The sequence below is a fragment of the Mchenga conophoros genome, linkage group LG13, assembly GCF_057382185.1.
Source record: "Mchenga conophoros isolate Kocher_MC1m ecotype Shallow Benthic linkage group LG13, M_conophoros_male_GT1.1, whole genome shotgun sequence".
Taxonomy (NCBI): domain Eukaryota; kingdom Metazoa; phylum Chordata; class Actinopteri; order Cichliformes; family Cichlidae; genus Mchenga; species Mchenga conophoros.
The window spans coordinates 2,468,088-2,489,575 of record NC_140538.1 but is presented as its reverse complement, the minus strand read 5'-3'; the positions used below and the strand labels follow the sequence as shown (position 1 = coordinate 2,489,575).

Genomic DNA, 21,488 nt, shown 5'->3' with positions numbered 1-21,488 from the left:
TGCAGGGAGGAGGAGGAGGCTTTAATTAACAGGAGATCCCAACACACACACACACGCGCGCACACACACGCGCGCACACACACGCGCACACACACACGCGCACACACACACACGCACACACACACACGCACACACACACGCACACACACACACACACACACCTAAAGCCTCGGCAGCTCATCCTAGAACCACAGTCCGCTTACACAGCCTGCTGTGAGCTGATCGATATCAGTGGCCATTTAAAGGAAGATGACGCTCTGCCGCGCTCACAGAGACGCCTCCTACAAGCCCCGAAGGACACAACTCTGCGTCTGTCTGATAAACTCTGATCAACCCGCCGCTCAGCTCACAGAAACTTTGTCACGCTGCAGTTTTCCTCCAATCATCCCCTCAGGGCAAAATGAAAACGAACCAAAAACAGACGAAACAGGAACTGGAACTGTGCAGAAATCCGCTCTGCGTTTTACAGGAGGCAGCAGAAGCTGCTTCAAGGCCCCAAAATGCCTCTTTTGGGCAATTGGTAAAGAACATTTCAACAAAAGTGTAAGACAGAAGCAGGAATAATATGCAACATATTAATAACTGAGGCGGTTTCCTGCGATGCACCAGCCAGGGAGCGTTATCACACTGACCACCGAAGCCACGGAGGCTGAACAAATAATAAAATAAAGTAAATAGACCTGCAGATGAATCACTGAGCTGCAGTCCAAACAAATCTAACCATAACTATCCCAAAGGTGACAGACAGCAGGTGGGGGCCTTCCTCAGTGACATCATACAGATCCAAGGCGATGTTTAGAGCAGCTTTGGGCTCACAGGGATAAGTGAACGTACACTCGGCTCATTAAAAAGCTCTGGTCATGTTAATGTGAACATCCAGTCCTGAGCAGTTTATAGGCGGAAAGTACAACGTCCTCCTGACTCATTACAGTTCAGGTTATTCAGCACACAGGTTATCAGTAAATGACACTAAAGCATTCAGCCTCAGAGCATGAAATCTGACACAGTCCTGTGTGACAGTAAAACATGTAGTAAAACTCAGGAACAGGGTGTGGTCGGTTCTCTGTGTGCATGTGAGCGGATGCTGGGGTCTGAGGTAGTGCTGGGTTTCAGTCCAACATCTCAGGTTATGTCCAGAGGGAGGAAGATAAAACCAGGGAGTAAGATGATCGAATTCAAAACAAAAATGCTCAGCAGGCAACCAGAAACGCCTGGTGGACTAGTGTTTGTATATTCTACTCTATAAGCTTTGTTTAAAAAGTTTAGGTTTAAAAAGGACAAATCAAAATTTAACAAAAACTAATCAAAACCAGCTTTACTTACCGTGTTTTTAAACATAAAAAAATAAAGTGATCAAATGCACAGAAATGGTGTTACTCGAATGAGACAAATGCACAAAATCCAACAAAAGGTCGAACGATGAGGAACACAACTACAAAATGCAAATGTTAAGATTCAAAGAAATGCAAAAAGACGATGCAACCAAAGGAAACACTGACTGGTTGGTTGGATGGAAGAAAGTAATGGAGGGGAACTAAGAATGGAGATGGAAGTTATGTGGATGAACATGGAAGTGCCAGTAAAAGTGTAGTGGGGGATTGTATCCATGCTGGAACTGGGTTATTTTACCTGCTCTTATGTTCAGGTTTGGCATCTTAAACGGTTTGCCGCCCTCCGCGCTCTTCTTCGCCGCTGGCTCCTCTGGTTTGCAAACAGGGGAATGGGTGGTAGGAGCTTGGGGGGGTGGGGGCTGCTGGATGTCGAGCTTCTCCAGCTCAGCCTTGCTTTTCTGGGGGGAGGCCTGTGTGAGGAGGCGGTAGGAGCTCTGACTTGGAGCTTCTTCTTCAACCTCCGGGGGCGGGGCTACTTTTGCGATTGGATCCTTTTGTCCAAAGCTGAGATCATCATCCATGGGGATCTCCGGGGGCTTGGAGGCTGCAAACTTGGAAGTATCCAGAGCTTCGAGAAACTCGTCAATAACACCCCTAGGTGGTCTTTCGATGAATTCAAATTCCTCAGAGGAGACTTCATGCTCGGAGACCTCCTCGGCCATCTCCGGCTCCTCCAGCTCCATCTTCAGGTCCTTCTTGTCAGTTTCCACCTGGAAGCTGGCAGGGTTCTTTGCCATTGCTTCCAAGACCGGCGAAAGGGAGTCTGCTGTTGGAGACTCTGAATCCGAATCCTCAGCAGGGGTCTTCTTATTCTGGAAGTCGAGTGGCTCAAACTTTCCGGTCATTTTGGGAGAATCGTGGCTTGAAAACCAATCTTTCTGTTGAATCTTGACAGGTTCCTCTTCTTTTGCTTTAGTTGGGGTAGTTTCCTCGGCCTCTTTGACGAGATCAAATGCGCCAAAGGTTTTGTCATCTTCTGCTTTTTCTTTATCTGTAGCTCTCCCCTCCATCTCCTCAGTCATCTCTTTCAGCAGGGAAACTTTAGCCTCAAAAGCAAAGGGGTTATTAGCAGACAGATTGATCGGAGGATTGGGCGACTCCATCATCCTTCGTTCGAGGATGGGGCTCTGCTCCTCCGGACTTCCCTCAGAGGAGCCGGAGTCTAGTTTGTCGGGGTTGAGCGGGGAAGACTTCAGGATGTCTGGAAGCGAAGGCGGCAGAGCAGAATCCTCCTCTTCCTCTTCATCATCATCATCATCATCTCTGAGACCAGATGAGAACTGATTCATCGATTGCACGAGTGAGTCGGCAGTCATCTTGCCGGGCTCAAATGTTTTTCCCTCATCCAAGAAAGATGGTAGATTTTCCTGGGATTCTCCAATCTGCCCATACTGGACCAGATCGGGAGTTGGACTATCGGACATTTTAGATGCTCTGCTGTCTGACTTGGAGTCTCCAAAATGTGAGTAGCCGCTGTCCGCAAGTGGGGAAAAGCCATCAAATGGGTTATTGTTCTTCTTCACCTCGTACATCAAGTCATCTTCTTCGTCAGACTGGTTGCCGTGCAGGTCTGGCTCAAAACTTGGGGGGTTAATGGAGGCCGTGTCCTTGGGGAAGGAATCCATTGAGGGCTTGGTGTTGTCTTGAGAAGCTAGGTATGGTGAATCCCAGTGCTCTGTTGGGTTAGAGGAGGCAACGTGAGACTCAGGGACCATCATCTGGGGATTCACGGGGGAGGGGCCAGTGGAAGACCTGTCTGAGCTAATCAGCTTCTCGTCAGGCGAAAAGGAAATGCCACTGTCTTCGCATGGATTATGAGGCCCTGGGTCTTTCCCTAAACTCAGGTAAGGACCAGCTAATGGATCTAGAGGGTCTTCCTTATTCTTACTACTGCCTGGTCCAGAGTCACCCCCCCAAGGCATGTCCTTGGAAAGAGTAGCAGGGGGTTCAGTGGAGAAGGAGCCCAGGGGTGCAGCAGATCCTGAAGCAGGGGGCTGGTTGGGACTCTCGGTCAAAGAGAGCTCTTCCAGAGAGTCGGGGGAGTGGAGAGGGGAGATGGGAGAGATGGGAGCAGGGGAATCACCCTTCTGCCCAAGTGCTTGAGTAGAGAGGGAGGAGGGAGAATGCAATACAGCACATATCAAAGACATACTCCATTCCTTACAGTGCCCACCACACCTGGGTAGAACAGCTACCAACAACATTCAGAAAAGGTTCAGAGATTTAGACCAGACAACGGCTATGAAAGGTGGCGGTGGCTGGTAGACCAGTTCAGTATAACCCCAAAAACAATCAGCTAAAAGGATAATACTAAATACTAATACGTTGTGTGTGATTTTAAGTCTTTTATATTACAGTATTGGCTTGAAAGAATATATTTTTGGAGTTTATGTTTGAAAAGAAATGGGGCTTGTCTAATGTTTGGGGACCAGATCCAGTATAACATGGTCATGTTGAGACATTGTTGGGATTGTATATAAATGTAATGCCTACAACAGATAGATTAGAAAAGACAAACGTTGCTTTGGTGCTGGAACACCTGACTTTGGATCCAACCTAATCGTAAACCAACACATTTGTTGTTGTTTTTTAGATTTAATGATTATTTCAAACATTTTAACTTTCATGAGCAGAGATTTTCAGCCCAGCTGTCACTGCATCCCCTCTTGAAATAGTCTCAGGGTTGACTGGCTGATATGGTCTTATGCAAGCAATCAGCAGTGTTCTTTTCACTGGGAGATATTGCCTTTCAGAGGACTGACGGGGAGGAACAGGTGACTAATGAAAAACACCATCACGTTTTCTCAAAGGTGGACTCCAGGCCTAAGGATGAGTGCTGGCTTCGATGATGCTTTCACTTGTTCGACTTCTACTCACCTTCAAACTAACTGACATCACATTAAACAAATATTTGATATGACTGTATGTGATGTGCATAAAGATGATGGGCAAAGTCAAGTGATAATAATAATTAACAAAATGCTTTGTCCTGAGCCAGTCAGCAGTCACTGTTGGGCTCAGGCAAGTCCACCGGTGTAAAAACATGGGGGGATTTTTCACGGGTAACCTCTTCCTGCTTCTGCTAACAGTACTGGTTCACTCCTAAACACATACCGATTTCTTGTTATGAGAGTTACTGACCAACCATAATGTGATGGGATTTAAGTATACTGACAAAATCATCTCCCTGCACAAAAAGCCGACAATATCATAGATTGTAAGCTTATCTTTGAAGTACGCCTGCTAAAATGGGATTGACTGCATGACTGTTGTCTTATTTCCTAAGTGGCATAAAACACATTCTTTAAGTGCTGGAAATATGAATTTAAATTAGGGCGGCTCGATTATGGCAAAAATGATAATCACGATTATTTTCACTGAAATTGAGATCTCGATTATTTGACGATATTTATTTAACAATAACAATGTGTTGAATGATGACTTTAAAGATTGTCAAAAAATAATCTAAAATAGTGTACAAATACTGATAACAGTGCAAATGTTTGCAATATAAAAAATAAATGAAAAATGTAAACATCTATGTTTAGTGAGCTTTGCAGTGTTGCTCTGTGGTGCAGCTACGACACCGTAGCAAAGTTTACACACTGTGTCTACTTGATCCACGTCTGACTGAACCCATAATGTTTCCACACCACTGAAGGTTTTTACCTCTCTTTTCAACCAACGGCCGTCACTCTCCTCTCCAAATAACTTCTGCTTAGCTTTCCGAGCTTCCCTCGGGTCCTCTTAATCAGCGGTCCCCAACCCCCGGGCCTGGTACCGGTACAGGTCCGTGAGTCGTTTGGTACCGGGCCGCGAGAGTTGAGGCTCAGGTGTGAAATGTTTAGTTTTCAGTAGAGCTGGGCGATAGAACGATAACGATATGTATCGCGATATAACTTTTACTCGATAGAGAAATTAAGCTATCGCGATAGACCTCGCCGCTCCTGTCCTCTTAAAAAAAAAAAAAAAAAAAAGGTCAGCCAATCCAAATTAAGTAGCGCAGAGCCGAACCAATCACAGCCGCAGTGTCACGTCACGTGACTTGTTACGTACAGCACAAGTGCCAAGCCGCACGTGTGTTTGTTTGGGAAGCAGCCAGCGGGTAATGGAGGAAATGAGTGTGCCGACTAGAAAAATCAACCGAGCGTGACCGAAGAGAAAACAGATGACGGTTCCAACGCCGGAGAGATTGTCGAACGGAAGAGCCATAGAAGTTCTGTAGTGTGAAGGTATTTCGGCTATTTCAAGTCTGACAAAAAACAGAGTAGCGTGCACTGTAAATGTGCCGAAAGCAAGTCTGGAAATACAATAAACTGGTGCATGCGTCACACTGTGCGCCACGTTATTGTTTCGGTGAAATGAATTTCTACAATACTGTTAATTCTACTCTCTGCAGTGTTTAAATGCTTACATATACACACAGTTACTGTCCCTCCACACATACGACTCGGTTCTGCTTCTATGCCCCAGCTTTGTTTACTTTTTCCCACCGAGGCTTCTAGACTTCTGATTGGCCAACATTTCTGCACGGTTAGGAATCTAGCGCCACCTGCTGCTTTGGCATGTTCATAGCAGCGTTTTCCTTCATTTCTGCCTTTATGTGTGGACGGGATTATTTTTTAAAACAAAAACGGAAAATCTCCGTTTTCAAAAATACCCGTGTACGTGTGGACGTAGCCTCAGTCTCTGACTGGAAGCGCTAATTCGTCATTCGGCTTTTGTCAGACTAAAGTAACTGTTAAAACTGTTTGAAAAGCTCAGCTATACAACAAGGAGAGATTGAGAATTTCCTTTTAGTTCTCAGTTTATTTGATACTGACAAAAGTTAGTCAGTTTTGTCTGTTCTTCTGTAAAACAAACTAAGATTTATTTTTAGAATTAATATTTTGTTTCTAAGTGGAATTGACAATTTAGTCTGTTTCGTTTGTTCTATTTTGAAACTTAAACGCTTTAGCGGCTGCCTTTTGTGTAGTTTGCAATATTTGCCTTTATTTATCTGAAAAAGTCTCATGTTCCTTAAGTACATCTACCCTGTTGAACTTATTATGGGAAATAAATATTTAAATAAAAACAAGCTGCTGATTATTTCACATTTTACTTGTGAGCAACGGCACATTTAAATCTTACAAATATAGTTATTTGGCTTATATCGTGATAGATATCGTTATCGCCTGAAATGAAAAAAACATATCGTGATATGAAAAAATCTCATATCGCCCAGCTCTAGTTTTCAGGGTTTTTATCGGTTTTCAGCGTTATTTTGTTATCGTTTTTATCGTTAACTCGGTTTTCCTGGGTCTTTTCACGTGTGTTATGAATAAATCTTCTTTTTTTCTGTACCGGTACTGGTTTTATTTTGTTGTATTTATCCGCGACACCTTAAAGGCCGGTCCATGAAAATATTGGAGACCGCTGCTCTTAATTGTTGTGACGCGTGTTCGAAATGCAGAGAGGTGCGCTCGATTTGCCACACGGAGCAGCGCGAGAGTAAAGCACGAGGGAGGGGCTAATAATCGGCTCAGTCATTTTTAATGATCGTTGAAAGCCCAGATCGTAATTGTGATTAAAATTCGATTCATTGAGCAGCCCTAATTTAAACCCACCTAAAGTAGGGAAAGAAACAACTTTTATAGCTGTAATGTTAGAGTTGGGTCTGTTTCTTTGGGAATAAACTGGACTTACACGACTACCATCCACAGTCAGGTTTGCCCACATTTGTCTGGTCTGTAAACCACCTTGGTTTGACGTTTGGTGGTGCAATAAATGTTTCCCCAGGTCTGGCGCCAATAAACCATGCCCAGAGTGTCAAACAAACTGCTAGGTGACCACAGATAATGATTCCTCTCAATTAAGTTTTCAAAATATAATTTAACAAATGCACAAACCTGAGGAGAATCATTATTCGTCTACAAACTACTCGTACAAGTTCAGGTCAGTCTACTCTACAACAGTCACATGTGAATCACAATGCAACACAAACACAGGCAAAGTCAGATTTAACAAACCCACGGCAAGCATCCCGTGTAAATGCTCACATGACGTAAAAAAACCTACAGCTTCTTCCATGCGATGAGTTATTTTAAAACAAAGAGTGAAGAATAAAGAACTGAAGAGGAAAATAAATGACCGAGACGGGGAAAGAGACGAGCAGAGAGGACTTGCCTGTAGGGAAGTGCATCAGAGGATGAGGCTGAGCTTTAGAAGAAGAAGAAGGTACATCTGTGGAAGAAACGAGAGAAAGCAGCAGAAAGTGAGTTTATGCAAGCTCAGAGGGAAAAGACCGAGAACAGAGAGAGATATCATCGCCAATACAAACTGAAGAGGAGATTTCTAAAGCCAAAAGTGGGTCTCTACGCCTCAAGTGACGGGATAAAATCTTAATCACAGCTCCCGAGCGTTAAAGAGAGAAACGTGGACGCCCACAGGGGGCTTCTTCACCTAATGCTTTTATTCAAAAAGGAGCAGCTGTGCATAGAAGTTCACACAGCTTACAGCGTTTAACAGCCTCTGTGCAATCGGACATGCCATCAATACCACGCCTTCACCCCCTCATCAGACCTGCAGGCTGTGGTTCACACTCAGTCCCTGCTGCAGGAGGCCAGGAGCCGTTTTAGCTTACTGGGCACCACGTTAGCAGTTTACACCCTCTCCAGGTACAAGAAGCCTTCATCACAGCTTCACCATCAATGTTTCTGCTGCTCCCAAAAACCAAACAAACAGTTAAAATGATTCAAATTCTTTTAGCGCCAATAAAACGATCAGCTGTTCAGCTCTCAGGTGTTGATGATGTTAATTCAGAGCATTTATGAGGTGAAGGAGCGTTGATGGCTTCAGAATTAGACTTTGTTCTACAATAATTCGATCATCTCACTTTCTATAAATTGCAATCTTTGCTCGTGCTGTAATGATTTCACCAAACAGCAACGTGACAGCATAAAATTCACCGCACTGACAACATGAATCAAACATGTTTGTTACTGTTTGTGTGGACGTGAGCACCGTGTGCTACCTGAACAAGCTCTCCGAGTTACGTAAACACGCGTTAAAGGCCGGACGTGTCTTTAACTGATAGCAGATGACAAAGAAAAGGTCAGAGAAATGGTGACAGGCAGTAAAGCATCAGACGATTTGCTATGAAGAGACGTGAGGAGGTTTTCCCAGCTTTCACAGGAGACGCAACACGAGGGCGACCCAGAGGTTTCAGCAACACGCCGACTAACCATCCAAAAATACTCTAAAAATGTCAAATATGACAGATGTTTTCCAAACTCGTCTGGTTACACAACATCAGCACACAGACAGGAAACTTGACTGTTGTGCAAGTCAGAAAGCTCGAGCCAACAGCAATCGGCCGATTAAACCAAATGAAGCCGAATGACATTAAGGACGTGCTGAAAACGTCTGCTTCTTCCTGCTAATGAGCTTAATGCTGTTTCCCCCAAACAGATGACTGCCTACATGTGATGGGACAAAAACAGGGAAAGTGCTCCAACAAAATCCTCCACAGCAGCACGAACACACAGACTGCTCCTGCAGTCGTGCAGCGGTTAATGCACCATATTTTATCCAAGTCCAGTTCTCACTGAGATTAAGAACAGCCGGCTGAAGAGAAGCAGACGTCGACGTTAATGCAACTGTTGCACACGATCAAGTAAATATACAGACATACAGCTCGAGCTGCTGCGCTGAGCCGACTGGTCTTTAAAACTTTAAAGGACAAACTGAGAAAGATGTTTTGGCTGATTTTGGCTTTTCTACATCTGTGTATAGAAATTAGAGGCGACGTGAGAAGCAGACTAATCTTTGACTGACAGTTACACTGCTGCACTCAGAAAAATGAGCAACACAAGTGAAAGAAAACGAGAGAAATGCCTGGAATAAGTGAAGAAATCAGAGATTTTGAGCTAAAAAGGGCCAAAAACCATTAAAAGGCAAACTCTCAGAACTCAAGCACATAAAACTGAGTCGTCTACATAGAAGTGGACATAAGAAAAACAGGACTGTTAACACCCAAAATACAAACACAGACAACACCCCTGTGTCCAGATTGGGACGTATGTGCTAATATATTTACAGACTGGTTGGTGTCGCCCGATGAGCAGAGGGCAGCTCAAACACAGGCAGCAGATACTGCAGCTCTGGATAGCAACCGGCTGAGGACAGCAGGAGCTGCTAAATAATTAACATCCAAACCTACATGGATCTCTTACCTACCCTACAGAGACTGTTTACAAAGGACGGACGTCTGCAGGTGAGCCAATGATTAAGCATCTTTGAGCTGCATTCCTCTGAGCAGCACGCAGCTCCGACTCACTGAGGGTGGAACTTGTGCTCAGCTGATCTCGGAGCTCAGCAAACACTTTGTGGTCGCGTTGAATCAAACATGAAGTTCATTTTATAAATGATGGTCCCACCAGAGTGACCGTGGCTGTGTCCACCACGAGTTTGTGTTTTTAGGATGGAGCGAGAACGACTGACTGAACACGAGACAAGCTGAGAGCACTCAGAGGAAACACTCATCATCATCTTCCTCTCGTAACTGTAGGAAGCCACGATCATAATGAAATTAAAATCGGATTGATTAGCCGGCTCCACACAGGCCTCCATCTTTAACTCAACGTCTTCATTAGCCAACAAAGAAATGATTCATAAAGAGATTAAAAAGAATGTTTTCATTCAGACTTTCATAAAATTAGATTATTAAAAGACAGAAGTCTGAACTGTGTACAGGCTGGAATGACGTTGCTCTTCATCAGTGAAGTTTCATGAAGGTCCAGAAACCATCTTTATCTCTAACGTCCTCTGAGCTCAAGGCCAAAATCAAAAACACCGACAGGAAACTTTCGTCATTTTGTGATTATTACAGATGAAAATCAAGAATCAGGACTCTGTGAATAATCTGATTAAATCATAAGCTGATTATCAGATTTATTAATGAATTGATTTTGATTACAAAGTGAAGCTGAGCTGATTACAAAGCTCAGTTTTATTTGTTACCTCTGCTGTCGAGGTTTGCCTTCCAGCGATGGAGAAGACCTGCGATGGAACCGAACAGGACATTTAACATGAAGTCACAGTCGACTAAATCTGAACTCTAACCTGTGGATTTTAATATGAAGGTAACAAAGCACAACATGGAGTCACGTTAGGTTTCGATGGCTCTCAGCAGACTCCCAGACTCAGCTGACGCTCCTCCACTGCTCATATGTCTACTTATCTCTGCATTTACACATTTTACATCCACCTAACAGCCCCGAAGCCCTAAAGTGTAACAGCAACATTAATAATACGCAGGTGTGAGCATTACCAATCATAACCAGCAGCAGCGACGCCTCGGCCTGCTGCAGGAATCGAACCTTTAACCCCGACACTTTACGACTGAGGAATGTGCTCCAAGCATCTCTCCTCGCCGCTCGAGCTAAACACAAAACTCCGCCTTCTTAAACGTGCGCTCGTCCAACCGCAGCAGCGCGTTTAAAGAGGAGGAAACCCCGAGACACCACTGCAGTCCGTCCACACACTGAACCCACGCAACCTCTGTGACACAAACCAGGACCTGTGTGGACTCATGTGACACTGCTATGTTTAATCTGACCCAGTCCCCAGAGACGGGGCTCAGGCTGAGAGGGAAACTGGCCTCCAGCTAAACCAGATCAAACCCGCCCGTAACGTCCGCTGACCTTCCTCTGAGCCCCGGCGTCTGCCTGGCTGGGACGTCTAAGGCCAAATAAACCCAAATTTAAACAGGACGGATGGAAGCGTGCAGATTTTCATGGATCTGTTCTTCCACTTCCTCGATTCACTCGCCGTCATCCATCTGACATCAGAGTTAGAAACCAGTCCAGAGTAAGTCTCGTCTGATGGACCAGGTTAGATATTCTCCATTCTACCACTCATCTCGTTCTTCAGCAGTTTGGTCTCTGAAACGTGGGCTTCTTATTTCAGATTTATTTTCCACCCGTCTTGCAACTTCCTGTCACAAAGAGAGAGGTGCTGCTGGCTGGTGCCAGGTTAGCCAAGAATTCTAACTAGCACTTCTGGTACCTGCTGGGAAAGGAAAAAGGTCAGATTTATTCTTTTCCCAGAATCCCCTGAAAGATGATCCCCTTCCAAACAGTTGGAGGTCTTTTCTACAAAGTCTGTTCTGCCTTTTCAAGGAAGTCCACACGTTTCCCAACCTGCTGCTACCACTGCTGAAGTCATCCACTGTCAGAAGACTGCATTATTCTGACATGTGCTCTGTTAGACGTCTGCCTATGACAGAGCTCCATCTCTGATGTGAGAGGTCTGCAGTCCAGCCAACTTTAAAACACTTTTGCGTCTGCAGCAGCCGAACACGTGAAAGCTGAAGTCCGGATCAGAGCTTCTTTAGCCTGAAAACAAACAGATGACACAGTTTTCTGCCTCGTCTGATGAATCCGTTCATCGCAGGCAGGTATCACCTTTCACCGCACAGCTCTACAAGCTCTGAGCTTATCGCAGCGATAAGAGGCGGGATTAAATCAGATTAACACGAGCTCGTCGCCACGAGAACTCAGAGCTGCTGCTGACCGAGTAAAATACAAACAGAGCGGGCGTGGCTGCTGTGCCGGGTGGAGTCGCACTTAACCACACGTATGCGTCACCATCACTCTGACCACACCAGCAGCTCCTCACAAACAGACACTGACGGATGTAGGTGACCCCAAAACAATGAGATGTAGGCCGACGGCGAGCCCCAAACGATTACACGGCCTGTCCGTCACCGCGCCGCAGAAGGACGAAAACTCGCCGCAAACACCTTTTTCAAGGTGACGACCTGAATCTGTGCGAGAGCGAGGAGGAGGGAGGCAGCAGCGCCTTCATCTCTTCTGACAAACAACATGACAAACATCGAGCTCCAACATTTCTGCCCGTTTTTATCTCAAAGCAAAAACAAACATATTTTTAAAAAGGTAACTCGTCATGACGCATGCTCCCGTGGTCAGCTCGCGCTGCACGTACATCTCTACGTGTGATCAGAAATGTGCTGTTTTAAAAGCTCTAGCAGCAGAACGTTGGTATTGTAGAAAATAAAGGATCGTTTGTTGGCTCTGAGGTACAAAAACACTAAAAATGAGCCGACTCGCCTCATCGACGCAGACGGGCAGCAAACATCAGAAGGAAGCAGCTGAACTTCCCAAAGAGACGGCGTGTTTTCTTCACTACATGAAAACACGCCCTGCTTCTGTCCTCAGACATTTAAACTATGACCTGACTGCTGCACGGCCTTTAGTCCCTCCTTTCTTAGTTTGGGCGTTTCTTTTCTTTTTTTTAAAGTTTGTTATTTACCGAATATTCTCAGATAAGTTGGAAGAGCAGAGTTTAGGAGAGGCGACCGGCTCGGGCAGGAAGAGCGACGCTGTTGTATTTGACCACTTAGATTTGGACCCCTGGGTCTTTGTCCAGAGCACTGATTGGATCGGGCCCAGCTCTAAAGAGGTGGCGACCACCCGAGGGATACAAGGGAGGCGGGACGGGACTGTTCCACTCCTGCACACTGTCCTGTGTGGCAGATCTGTTAGAAACCCTCGAGTTCCTTAAAATCTGCTTTGAAGAAGCACTTCAGCTGATACTGATCTCACTGGATCTAAAGAGGGATTTTATCCAGCTGCCTTTTGTGTGTGTGTTCAGTAATAAACACACAGAAACCTCCAACAAAGGTGGATTATTCCAGCACGCGCTGAAGTCATAATACATCTGCCAGAATAAAGTGGAGGCAGCTTCCTGTGATCAGACACAGTTGTTTTTACTGAAGCGTTTCAAATATTAAAAAGTGGTTTTTAAAACAGTCGTGGCTGCTGGAGGCAGAGAAATCTGGAGGCCTTCATGGGCACATTAATAACACCTCATCATGTAATGCCTGCTCTGAGCGCAGTAATTAAAAGAGGCGAGGCTGTTCATTACTTTATAATCGTGCAATAAACACAGGAGCATCAAACAAGAGGGCACTGTGGACCAGAAACAAAGAGAAAGGCAAGAACGGGCTAAAATGCAACGAAGGACGCATTTAAAAGCTTAATTTAATCTCAAATTGCCCAAAATTAAAGAAGAATTCACATCTCCTCTCCCTCCTACTCTCAGGTCACCTCCTGAGCGTGGCCTGGTTTCTGTGTGCCGAGGAAATCGTGTTTAACGGTGACATATTTTCGCCTCAGGTCTCTCAGGAGGTTAATGTGTGTGTGATGGAGCTGGCAGTGATGGAATCGATTCAGACATGGATGAATTTCTTTCTCGCTCCGTCTCTTTTGTTCTGGCTGCTTGCTGTAACAGGCGGTTTTTCCACCTCCGTCTGTGGCCTCGCCAAGCAGCCCCACCCTGCCTGCTGCTGCTCCAGCTCAGGCCTGTTTACCTGCCTAAAGCCACATTTACTCCACCAGATAAACAAAAACAACAGCGGCAGCAGCTGAAATGGAGCACTTCCTGAAAGTCTACGCAGTCCAGACATGACACAAAACGCCACGGGAGCAGGACCGAGCCCCAGCAGCCAGCGGCAGAGCCGATCTGGAGGCCTCTGGAGCTGATTCTTTTTTTCTGGGATCTGGGGTGTTGGTTTTTGGGTGGAGATTGTGGGGGTGGGTGAGGGTGTGGGTAGCCGGGGTAGGAAAATAAATCATGAAAGGCTGATTGGGGTTATTCTGGGAGCGGTGTGGAAGCCGACAGGGAGTGGACGCACAGCGGATTCCTTTGTTGTGACTAATCTCCCTGCTAACCGCGCATGCTTCCATTATCGGACGCGACCATGTCTATCCTGCCGCCGCTTAAATCAGAGCAAACAGATCCAAAGAACCAATCTCATACGGGTTTGTGTTAGCTGTGATTCTGACTCCGATATTACAGGTTTATAAAATAAAGCATTACAAGGGGAGAGCGCTGGAGTCCACCTCACGCAACACAATAGAGAAAACACACAATTTAATTTGTCTGCCTCATTTTCTTAACTCATGTCTGAAGGAAAATTCATGCCAAACATATCTGACAGCATTTCTTTGACGCTTCAGCTTTAATTTGTTGGGGGGGAGAAGGAATAAAGGGTGTGTCCGATAATGGAACCAGGATGCAACTACCGTTAGCATGCGCGGACACGCAGCGAGCGGAGAACAGATGCCCGGTTTAATAACAATAACGGCTCCGATAACGGTGGAACAAACCGCGTTTATTCCGGGAAATGTTTCCAAAAACACCCCAGTGCCGTTAGTTACAGGAAGCAGGCTGCCTCTGGTGGATAACTGGAGGATAAATGGTGCAATCCTGCCACCTCATCGGCTCACAGCCTGCTTCCTGCAGCCTGTTTGTCCGAACAGGTGGGCCGCATCACCACAACACAGCAAAAAAACCGGGCTAGCCTGCTAGCATAAAAAACGCAAGCGTGCGCAAAAAAACACCGCAACTGTCTCGTTTTTAAAAGAAAACACGCTCCGTGACTCCAGGAGTCTACCTCCCATCCATTTAGCGCAAACAGCAGCCAGGCTCAGTGATGAAGCACCTTTCGCTCCCCTCTGGGGTAGCATCGCTAGGCGGCTAAGAGGCTAAGCACTTAGCGAACAACACCCTGGAGAAATCCACACAAATTTAGCACAATCTAACACAACATAACTGAGACCAGGCGTTAAACGTGTCCAAGGGAGAAAAGGCAGCACTCTACCCCGCCTATTTTTATCTGCAGGTCGTTTTCCCCATTCAGGTGCACAGAAAACCGGTAAAAATGAAAAAAATATCCAGGTGCATTTCACCGAGTTTTAGGTAAAAGGCTTTAAAAATAGACCTTAAAGGTGTCCCTCCACTCTCGAATAACCCTGTCCTGCCGTTTATCCATCAGTGATACTCACACGACGCGGGAGCCGCTGGTTGCGCTGTCACCGCAGATCGCTCTGCTGCCTCTGCGGGGGATGGCGCTGCTTCTCGGGGTTCGGCCACTGGGAGGGCGTCGCTCTCGGGGGCAGGTTCTGGCTCCGGTGCGATCTTTGTACTCGCCGGCTCGGCTTTGGGAGCGGCCACTTCAGGCTCCTCGTGGGCAGAAGCTGGGCTGGTGGAGTCTGGGACTGCCGGTTTGAGGGCTGGCTCCGGTAACGTTACCGTCTCCTTTAGATCAGGGAGGGAAGTTTGCGTGAAGTCGTCAGGAACACTATCTTCAGCTCGGTGCCGCTCCAAAGCGTCTTTAGCCCCGCCAACGAGGTCCACAATGTCGTCATCCAGGAGGTAGTGGTCCGGTTCGGCCTGGTAATGGTGCACCTCGTCGTTGAACATAGGAGTGGTGGAAGAAACTTGATGCTCCTCGCTGTCTGCCATTTTTCTTGATTTTTCCCTCCTCCAAACGGTCTCCTGAGGTTGGAAAAAAGTTTCAGCTCCGGTAAATGTCCGCTCAGTCAGTCACCTCCTGTTGCACACGTCCACCAGGAAGAGCCGTGAAACCGCACCGTGAAGTCTCCGCCTGTATTCTGCCTCTGACCCCGGACAAAGTTGGAGCAGCTCACCGCAGGACAGTCACCACAGAGTCGGACCCGAGTCCCCAGATGGCCGCTGAGTGGGGGAGAAGGGGAAACACCAACGACCAATTACCTACGGCTTAACCCCAGAGTGACACAAGCTGTGACCAATCAGAGAGCACCGAAGGTGGGCGGGGCGTGATGGGACGCCGCCACAAAAGTGCTAAAAAGCAGAAAGTTGATTGCTCCTGTCCTGACATGACTTTCACATGTTTATAACTATGATGGTGTGAACTCTGAGGGCGAGGAGCTCAAACTAGTCGCCTTACTGAACTATTCAAGTCACGTGATCCTGTTTGAAATGATCCTGTAGAGCATAGGTGTCAAACTCTGGCCCGTGGGCCACATTTGGCCCGCAGTGTAATTACATTTGGCCCGCGAAGCCATACCAAATTACTACTAGAGCTGGCCTACTGGTATTATACAGCTAATATCTATATATATATCGTTTAGTATTAAGCCTTGCTTGTTCCATATTCAGTTTTTCAGCAAAACTTGTTTGAGTCAATAAGAAAAGATTGATTCTTATATCTGGAGAAAGATTTTTTTTCAATAAATATTAATGTTAGCCCGCAACATTGTTCCAGTTTTGAATTTTGGCCCACTGTGTATTTGAGTTTGACACCCCTGCTGTAGAGGCTGACCACCGGATAAACACTGGTCTCCTAAATGAAGGTTAGGTTAGGAAATCATATCTAAAGTGGACTTATTTCCAGCTCCATTTCTCTACTAGAGTAGCTTTGCATGATTTACAGATCAAAATCATCCTTTATCTGATACTGTGCACCCAGTTCATCCTCTGTCTGAAACAGCAGATTTAGCCCCTCCCATTTTAAGAAAGCTTTTTTCTAATTGGGTGCCCACAATGACACATCCAGATTCAAGAGTAGAAAAAAGTGTGATAAACTGAGTGTCCAGAGGAGTCTGCAACCTCAGCGTTTGACTCACAGACATTACTGTGCATAAAGTGACCTCATGATTACAAACGTTGGTCTAATAATGCCTGTGCTCATAGACCAACCTGCTAAAATACAGCATAAACAAGAGAAATCACTTAAATGCTACATTAGTGACCATAGTGATAAGTACAAGTTAAGGATAGAGGAATAACGAAGCTTCTATAGCCACTATAGCTAAATATGCCAAAATCATAGTATTTTGGGCCATGGCTGATCCTCAGTGGATGAGAGAGTGGAGTGGTAAGCTATCAGCTAACTAATCTTAGGTCATTTACATTAACAGCCCATTCACTTTTACAGCTTAACTTTTAAGTGCACTAAAAGTAAACATTATATAATATAAAGTTAAGAAAAAATATTTAAAGTCTGATCATGCTGATGTATGTTAATGTACAACTGTGCACCAGGTTTTATATGCTTTTATGGTAAATGATATTGTGGGTTTTATTATATATTGGAAAGTGGTGAGATGACATAGCAATGATGCAAACTGGACTGAGGGTGCTAAAAATACTAGCATGCAAAGTACAGAGTGAATAAATGTCTTACAGTGTGTAAAACAATGTATCCTTCTGAAATCCAGCAAAGCAGAAGTACAGAGTCAAATAAAGAGGAAATGCGTTGGTAAATTTCCAGTGCAGCACAGAGCACATGGTGCCTTATTTAAAATGGAGGCTACATATCAGAGATGACTAATCAGAGGATTTCACAATCCTGTCAGAGGCAAAAATGCTGCTTTCAGGTCAGCCAGGAAATGTCATTCAGATATCCACGTGTTTCTAACTGCAGATGACAGTTAAAGTGGACCTGTAGTGTTTTTTTATACTTATTTCCAGTCATATAGATCTCTTGTAATAACTGTGGATATTCGTAAAAAGCAAAGCAAGGCAACAGGAAATTCCTTCAGTCTGCTCTAAACACTCGTTTTACAGTTTTTTCTGCTCTTGGATCTTTATGATTTTAATCTGGACTGAAATCTGAACCCAGAGCTGACGTGTCTTAAATCTGACCAGCAGGGGGCGACTCCTCTGCTATAAAAACATGTCTGATTGTCTATGAGAAAATGGACCTCCGGGTCACCTGATCTCTGCTCTCAATAAACACTCTGGAGTATTTTTGGACCATTTTGCACCCATGAGTACACGCCCCCGACAAAAATTAATTAAATTAACCGCTGGAATTAACAAAGAGCAACACTTCAGAACTTCCCCGGACATCCGACCAAGATGTCACAGTTTCCTTCCATCTCTTCCTGGTGATTCTCAGGTGACATGTTTTTATGATACGATTCATTTTTAAATGAAGATCGTCTGCAGATATGCGTTTGTCCCTATTGCTATACTCCAGGATCAAGTCATGTTTCTGCACGTCTGATTATTCCAGCAACAGACCTGCTTTATATGATTTAGAGTCCAAAAACAATCCCTATTCATGTTGTACTGACAGCCTGCAGATGTTCAGTTTATCAAAAACAAGTTTAGCTCCTGTCCCTTAAAACCCGCCTCTCTTTTACTATTCAGCCATTTTCTGGAAGCCTGCTGAGGGGCAGCACCCGTTGGTTTCAAAGTTTGAAAGGCTTCTGGTGCCTCGCTGGTTATCAAAAGCTCCAGCTGCTAACTCAGAAACAACTGTTGAAAACGACCTTAGAAGAAATGTTTATATTCATGAGCATTTTTACATTAAGTAAGTAAGTAAGTAAGTAAGTAAGTAAGTAAACTTTATTTATTAAGCGCTTTTCGCAGACAGGCAATCACAAAGCGCTGTACACAAATATTAAAATATTAAAATAAACAATAAAATCAATAGACATTGTAAAAGATCAAATGTAAATAATGTAAAAAATATAAAATATGTAGATCAACAAAAGGCTTGTTTGAACAGAAGAGTTTTTAACTGTTTTTTAAAAGAATCCACAGAGTCAAGCAAACGTAATTGTAGTGGTAAACTGTTCCACAGCCTTGGTGCAACAGACTGAAAGGCTCTGTCCCCTTTTGTCTTCAATCGTGTACGGGGAACAACTAAGAGACTCTGAGTCTGTGAGCGGAGATGACGAGCAGCAGTGTATTTTATAAGAAGCTTGGATAAGTAATCTGGAGCCAATCTGTATGTTAAAACAAGAATTTTAAAGCGAATTCTAAACTCTATTGGGAGCCAATGTAAAGAATATAAGATGGAAGTGATGTGAACACGCTTGGTAGAGCGAGTTAGTAGTCTGGCTGCTGCGTTTTGTATTGTCTGGAGGCGAGAGAGAGATGATTTATCCAAGCTAGTAAACAGGGAATTACAGTAATCTAAGCGTGATGACACAAATGCATGAATGAGTTTTTCCAGTGCAGCTGAGGAAACCATATGTCGCAGTTTAGAGATGTTTCTTAAACGATAGAAACAGGAACGAGACAAAGATTTTACATGAGAGTCAAGGCCCAGAGAAGAGTCAAATATTACTCCAAGATTTCGAATATTTGACTTGACAGATGGACAGAAAGAGGCAAGAACCTGATTTTAGAATGTAGCTCAGGAGGAGCTATGATCATGGTCTCGGTCTTGTTAGTATTTAGAACAAGGTAGTTGCTTGAAAGCCAATCAGAAACCTGGGTTAAGCACTGGACTAGGGTGGACAGCCTATCCAGCTGATGAGGCTTAAAGGACATATGGAGCTGAATGTCATCAGCATAAAAATGATAAGACAGGTTGCTAAAAGATTGAATGATACTAGCTAAAGGAAGCATATAAAAAGAAAATAGTAATGGACCTAAAACTGAGCCCTGTGGGACACCACAGGTCAGGGCAGCAGTGTTAGAGGAGAACCTATCAGTCCTAACAGAGAAGGTCCTGTCTGATAAGTAGGAAGAAAACCAGTCTAGGGCAGAGCCAGATACACCAGCCAAAACCTTCAGCCTGTTAAGTAGGATTTTGTGGTCCATGGTGTCAAAGGCTGCACTAGGATCAAGCAAAATGATCACAGAACAGTTCCCTGCGTCAGATGCCATTAACAGATCATTATAGACTCTTAAGAGAGCGGTCTCTGTAGAGTGCTGCTTTTGAAAGCCAGACTGAAAAGGGTCAAGAATCTGTAATTGACATAATAGAGACCTGAACTGATTTTCAACAATTTTTTCAATTTTGAAATAGGTCGGTAATTACTAGCAGAGCTAGGATCGAGATTCTGTTTTTTTTAACAGAGGAGTTACCTCAGCATGTTTAAAATAAGATGGAACACAGCCTTGCCTCAGTGAACTGTTGATGATGGATAGTAATGTGGGACCAATGCTGGTAATAGACCCAGACAGGACAGAGTGAGGTAATATATCTACAGAGCATGACGAGGATTAATAGAAGAATGAACAACAGTGAGGAATTATTCATTCAACAGTATTTGTAAGAAACATTGCATATTATATTATATACGAGAGCCAATGCATTTTCATTTAAGAATCAAAGTATACGTTCATTTAAGAGAAAATAAATAGCAGATTTTTGTTTTGCTTTCAAGAATGCTAAGTTTGAACATCTAAACGTCTCTGTGATGACACGGAGCTCCTGTTTGGCTTTTGTTAGCTTTTTAGGATGGAGGTCATCATTTTGGGAGCTATTCTCTGTATTTCCACTGATCCCAGAGCACGTTGAGCACTCTCCCAGGTGCTGCACATGTCCGTTTCAGTGTTGTTGGGTTTTTTTGGTGTGATAATAAGTTTTTTCACTGTGCTTTCATGTTACAGCGCTGATGTTTCAAAGGATTCAAACAAAGGCTCAGTCTAGGTACACATTTCTGTCTCCAGTGTTGTCATGTTAAAGAATCACACAGAAATATAAAAGCTTATATTTGCTCACAGGAAACTAAAATGAGTATAAAATAAAGCCAACACCCCAGGCTCCCGTTACCAGGGTAACCCTGCCTTCTCACTGATCTCAGAGAAGTTACCAAATGTCATCCAAAGTTTGGAAGTCTTGTTGTCAGTGTGGACAAAGCTGTAAGCAGATGTTCTTGACAGAATCCTCTTCTCACTGTCCACAGTTGTTTTCACAGATCATTTAAGGCATTCAGCTCCGTCGCTTCTTTAGATGTGATAATGGACCCAAACTGTTGTTTTGGACACTTGTAATGTTTTCACTATCTCTGATGGATCTCTTGTGTTTGCAGCCTGACCTGTTTCAACTGCAGCGGGATCTCATTTTGTCATTTCAGAGATATCACTTCCAAACTTCCTTATCATACTGACCATCCTCTGGCCTTTTTATCTGATCTGTGCATCTGATGAAGAAATAACCCACACAAAGAAATACAATAGCTTGTGAGCAGATGACTACTTTTCAGCACCTGCGATTTAAGACTTTATTCAACAAATAAAGTAAAGCGCTATACAAATACAGGCCATTTACCAAATAGTTCACTGAGCTGTTGTGGTGCGTTTTATTATTATGGTCTAGGATCATGCTGCTTTTATGTTTGGCTCCTCCCACCATGGTCTGTGGGTTTGAGCTTTCCTTTTCTCTACTCTCTCCAAGCTCTGTGTGTGTGTGTGTGTGTGTGTGTGTGTGTCTGTGTGTGTGTGTGTGTGTGTTTTCATGCACACATCCTTCCAGTCATCCTTTGGCTTTTAAAAGAACAATAATAGTGTGAACAACAAGAT

General features: G+C 44.4%; 1 protein-coding gene across 4 annotated transcripts in view; it reads right to left on the bottom strand.

Moving 5' to 3' along the window:
* Positions 1-15,965, bottom strand: part of LOC146560650 (uncharacterized) — a 32,445-nt gene extending 16,480 nt beyond the window's left edge. The window contains exons 1-4 of one of the 4 annotated variants that reach the window (XM_085296055.1): positions 15,242-15,965; positions 10,392-10,430; positions 7,557-7,613; positions 1,630-3,489 (exon numbers count right to left, since the gene is read on the bottom strand). In XM_085296055.1, coding sequence (XP_085152181.1) covers positions 1,630-3,489; positions 7,557-7,613; positions 10,392-10,430; positions 15,242-15,701 — 2,416 coding nt within the window. In that variant the 5' untranslated portion in view covers positions 15,702-15,965. The remainder of the gene's footprint in view (positions 1-1,629; positions 3,490-7,556; positions 7,614-10,391; positions 10,431-15,241) is intronic. The other 3 variants (XM_085296058.1, XM_085296056.1, XM_085296059.1) reach the window with 3 other exon arrangements.
* Positions 15,966-21,488: the final 5,523 nt, after the last annotated feature.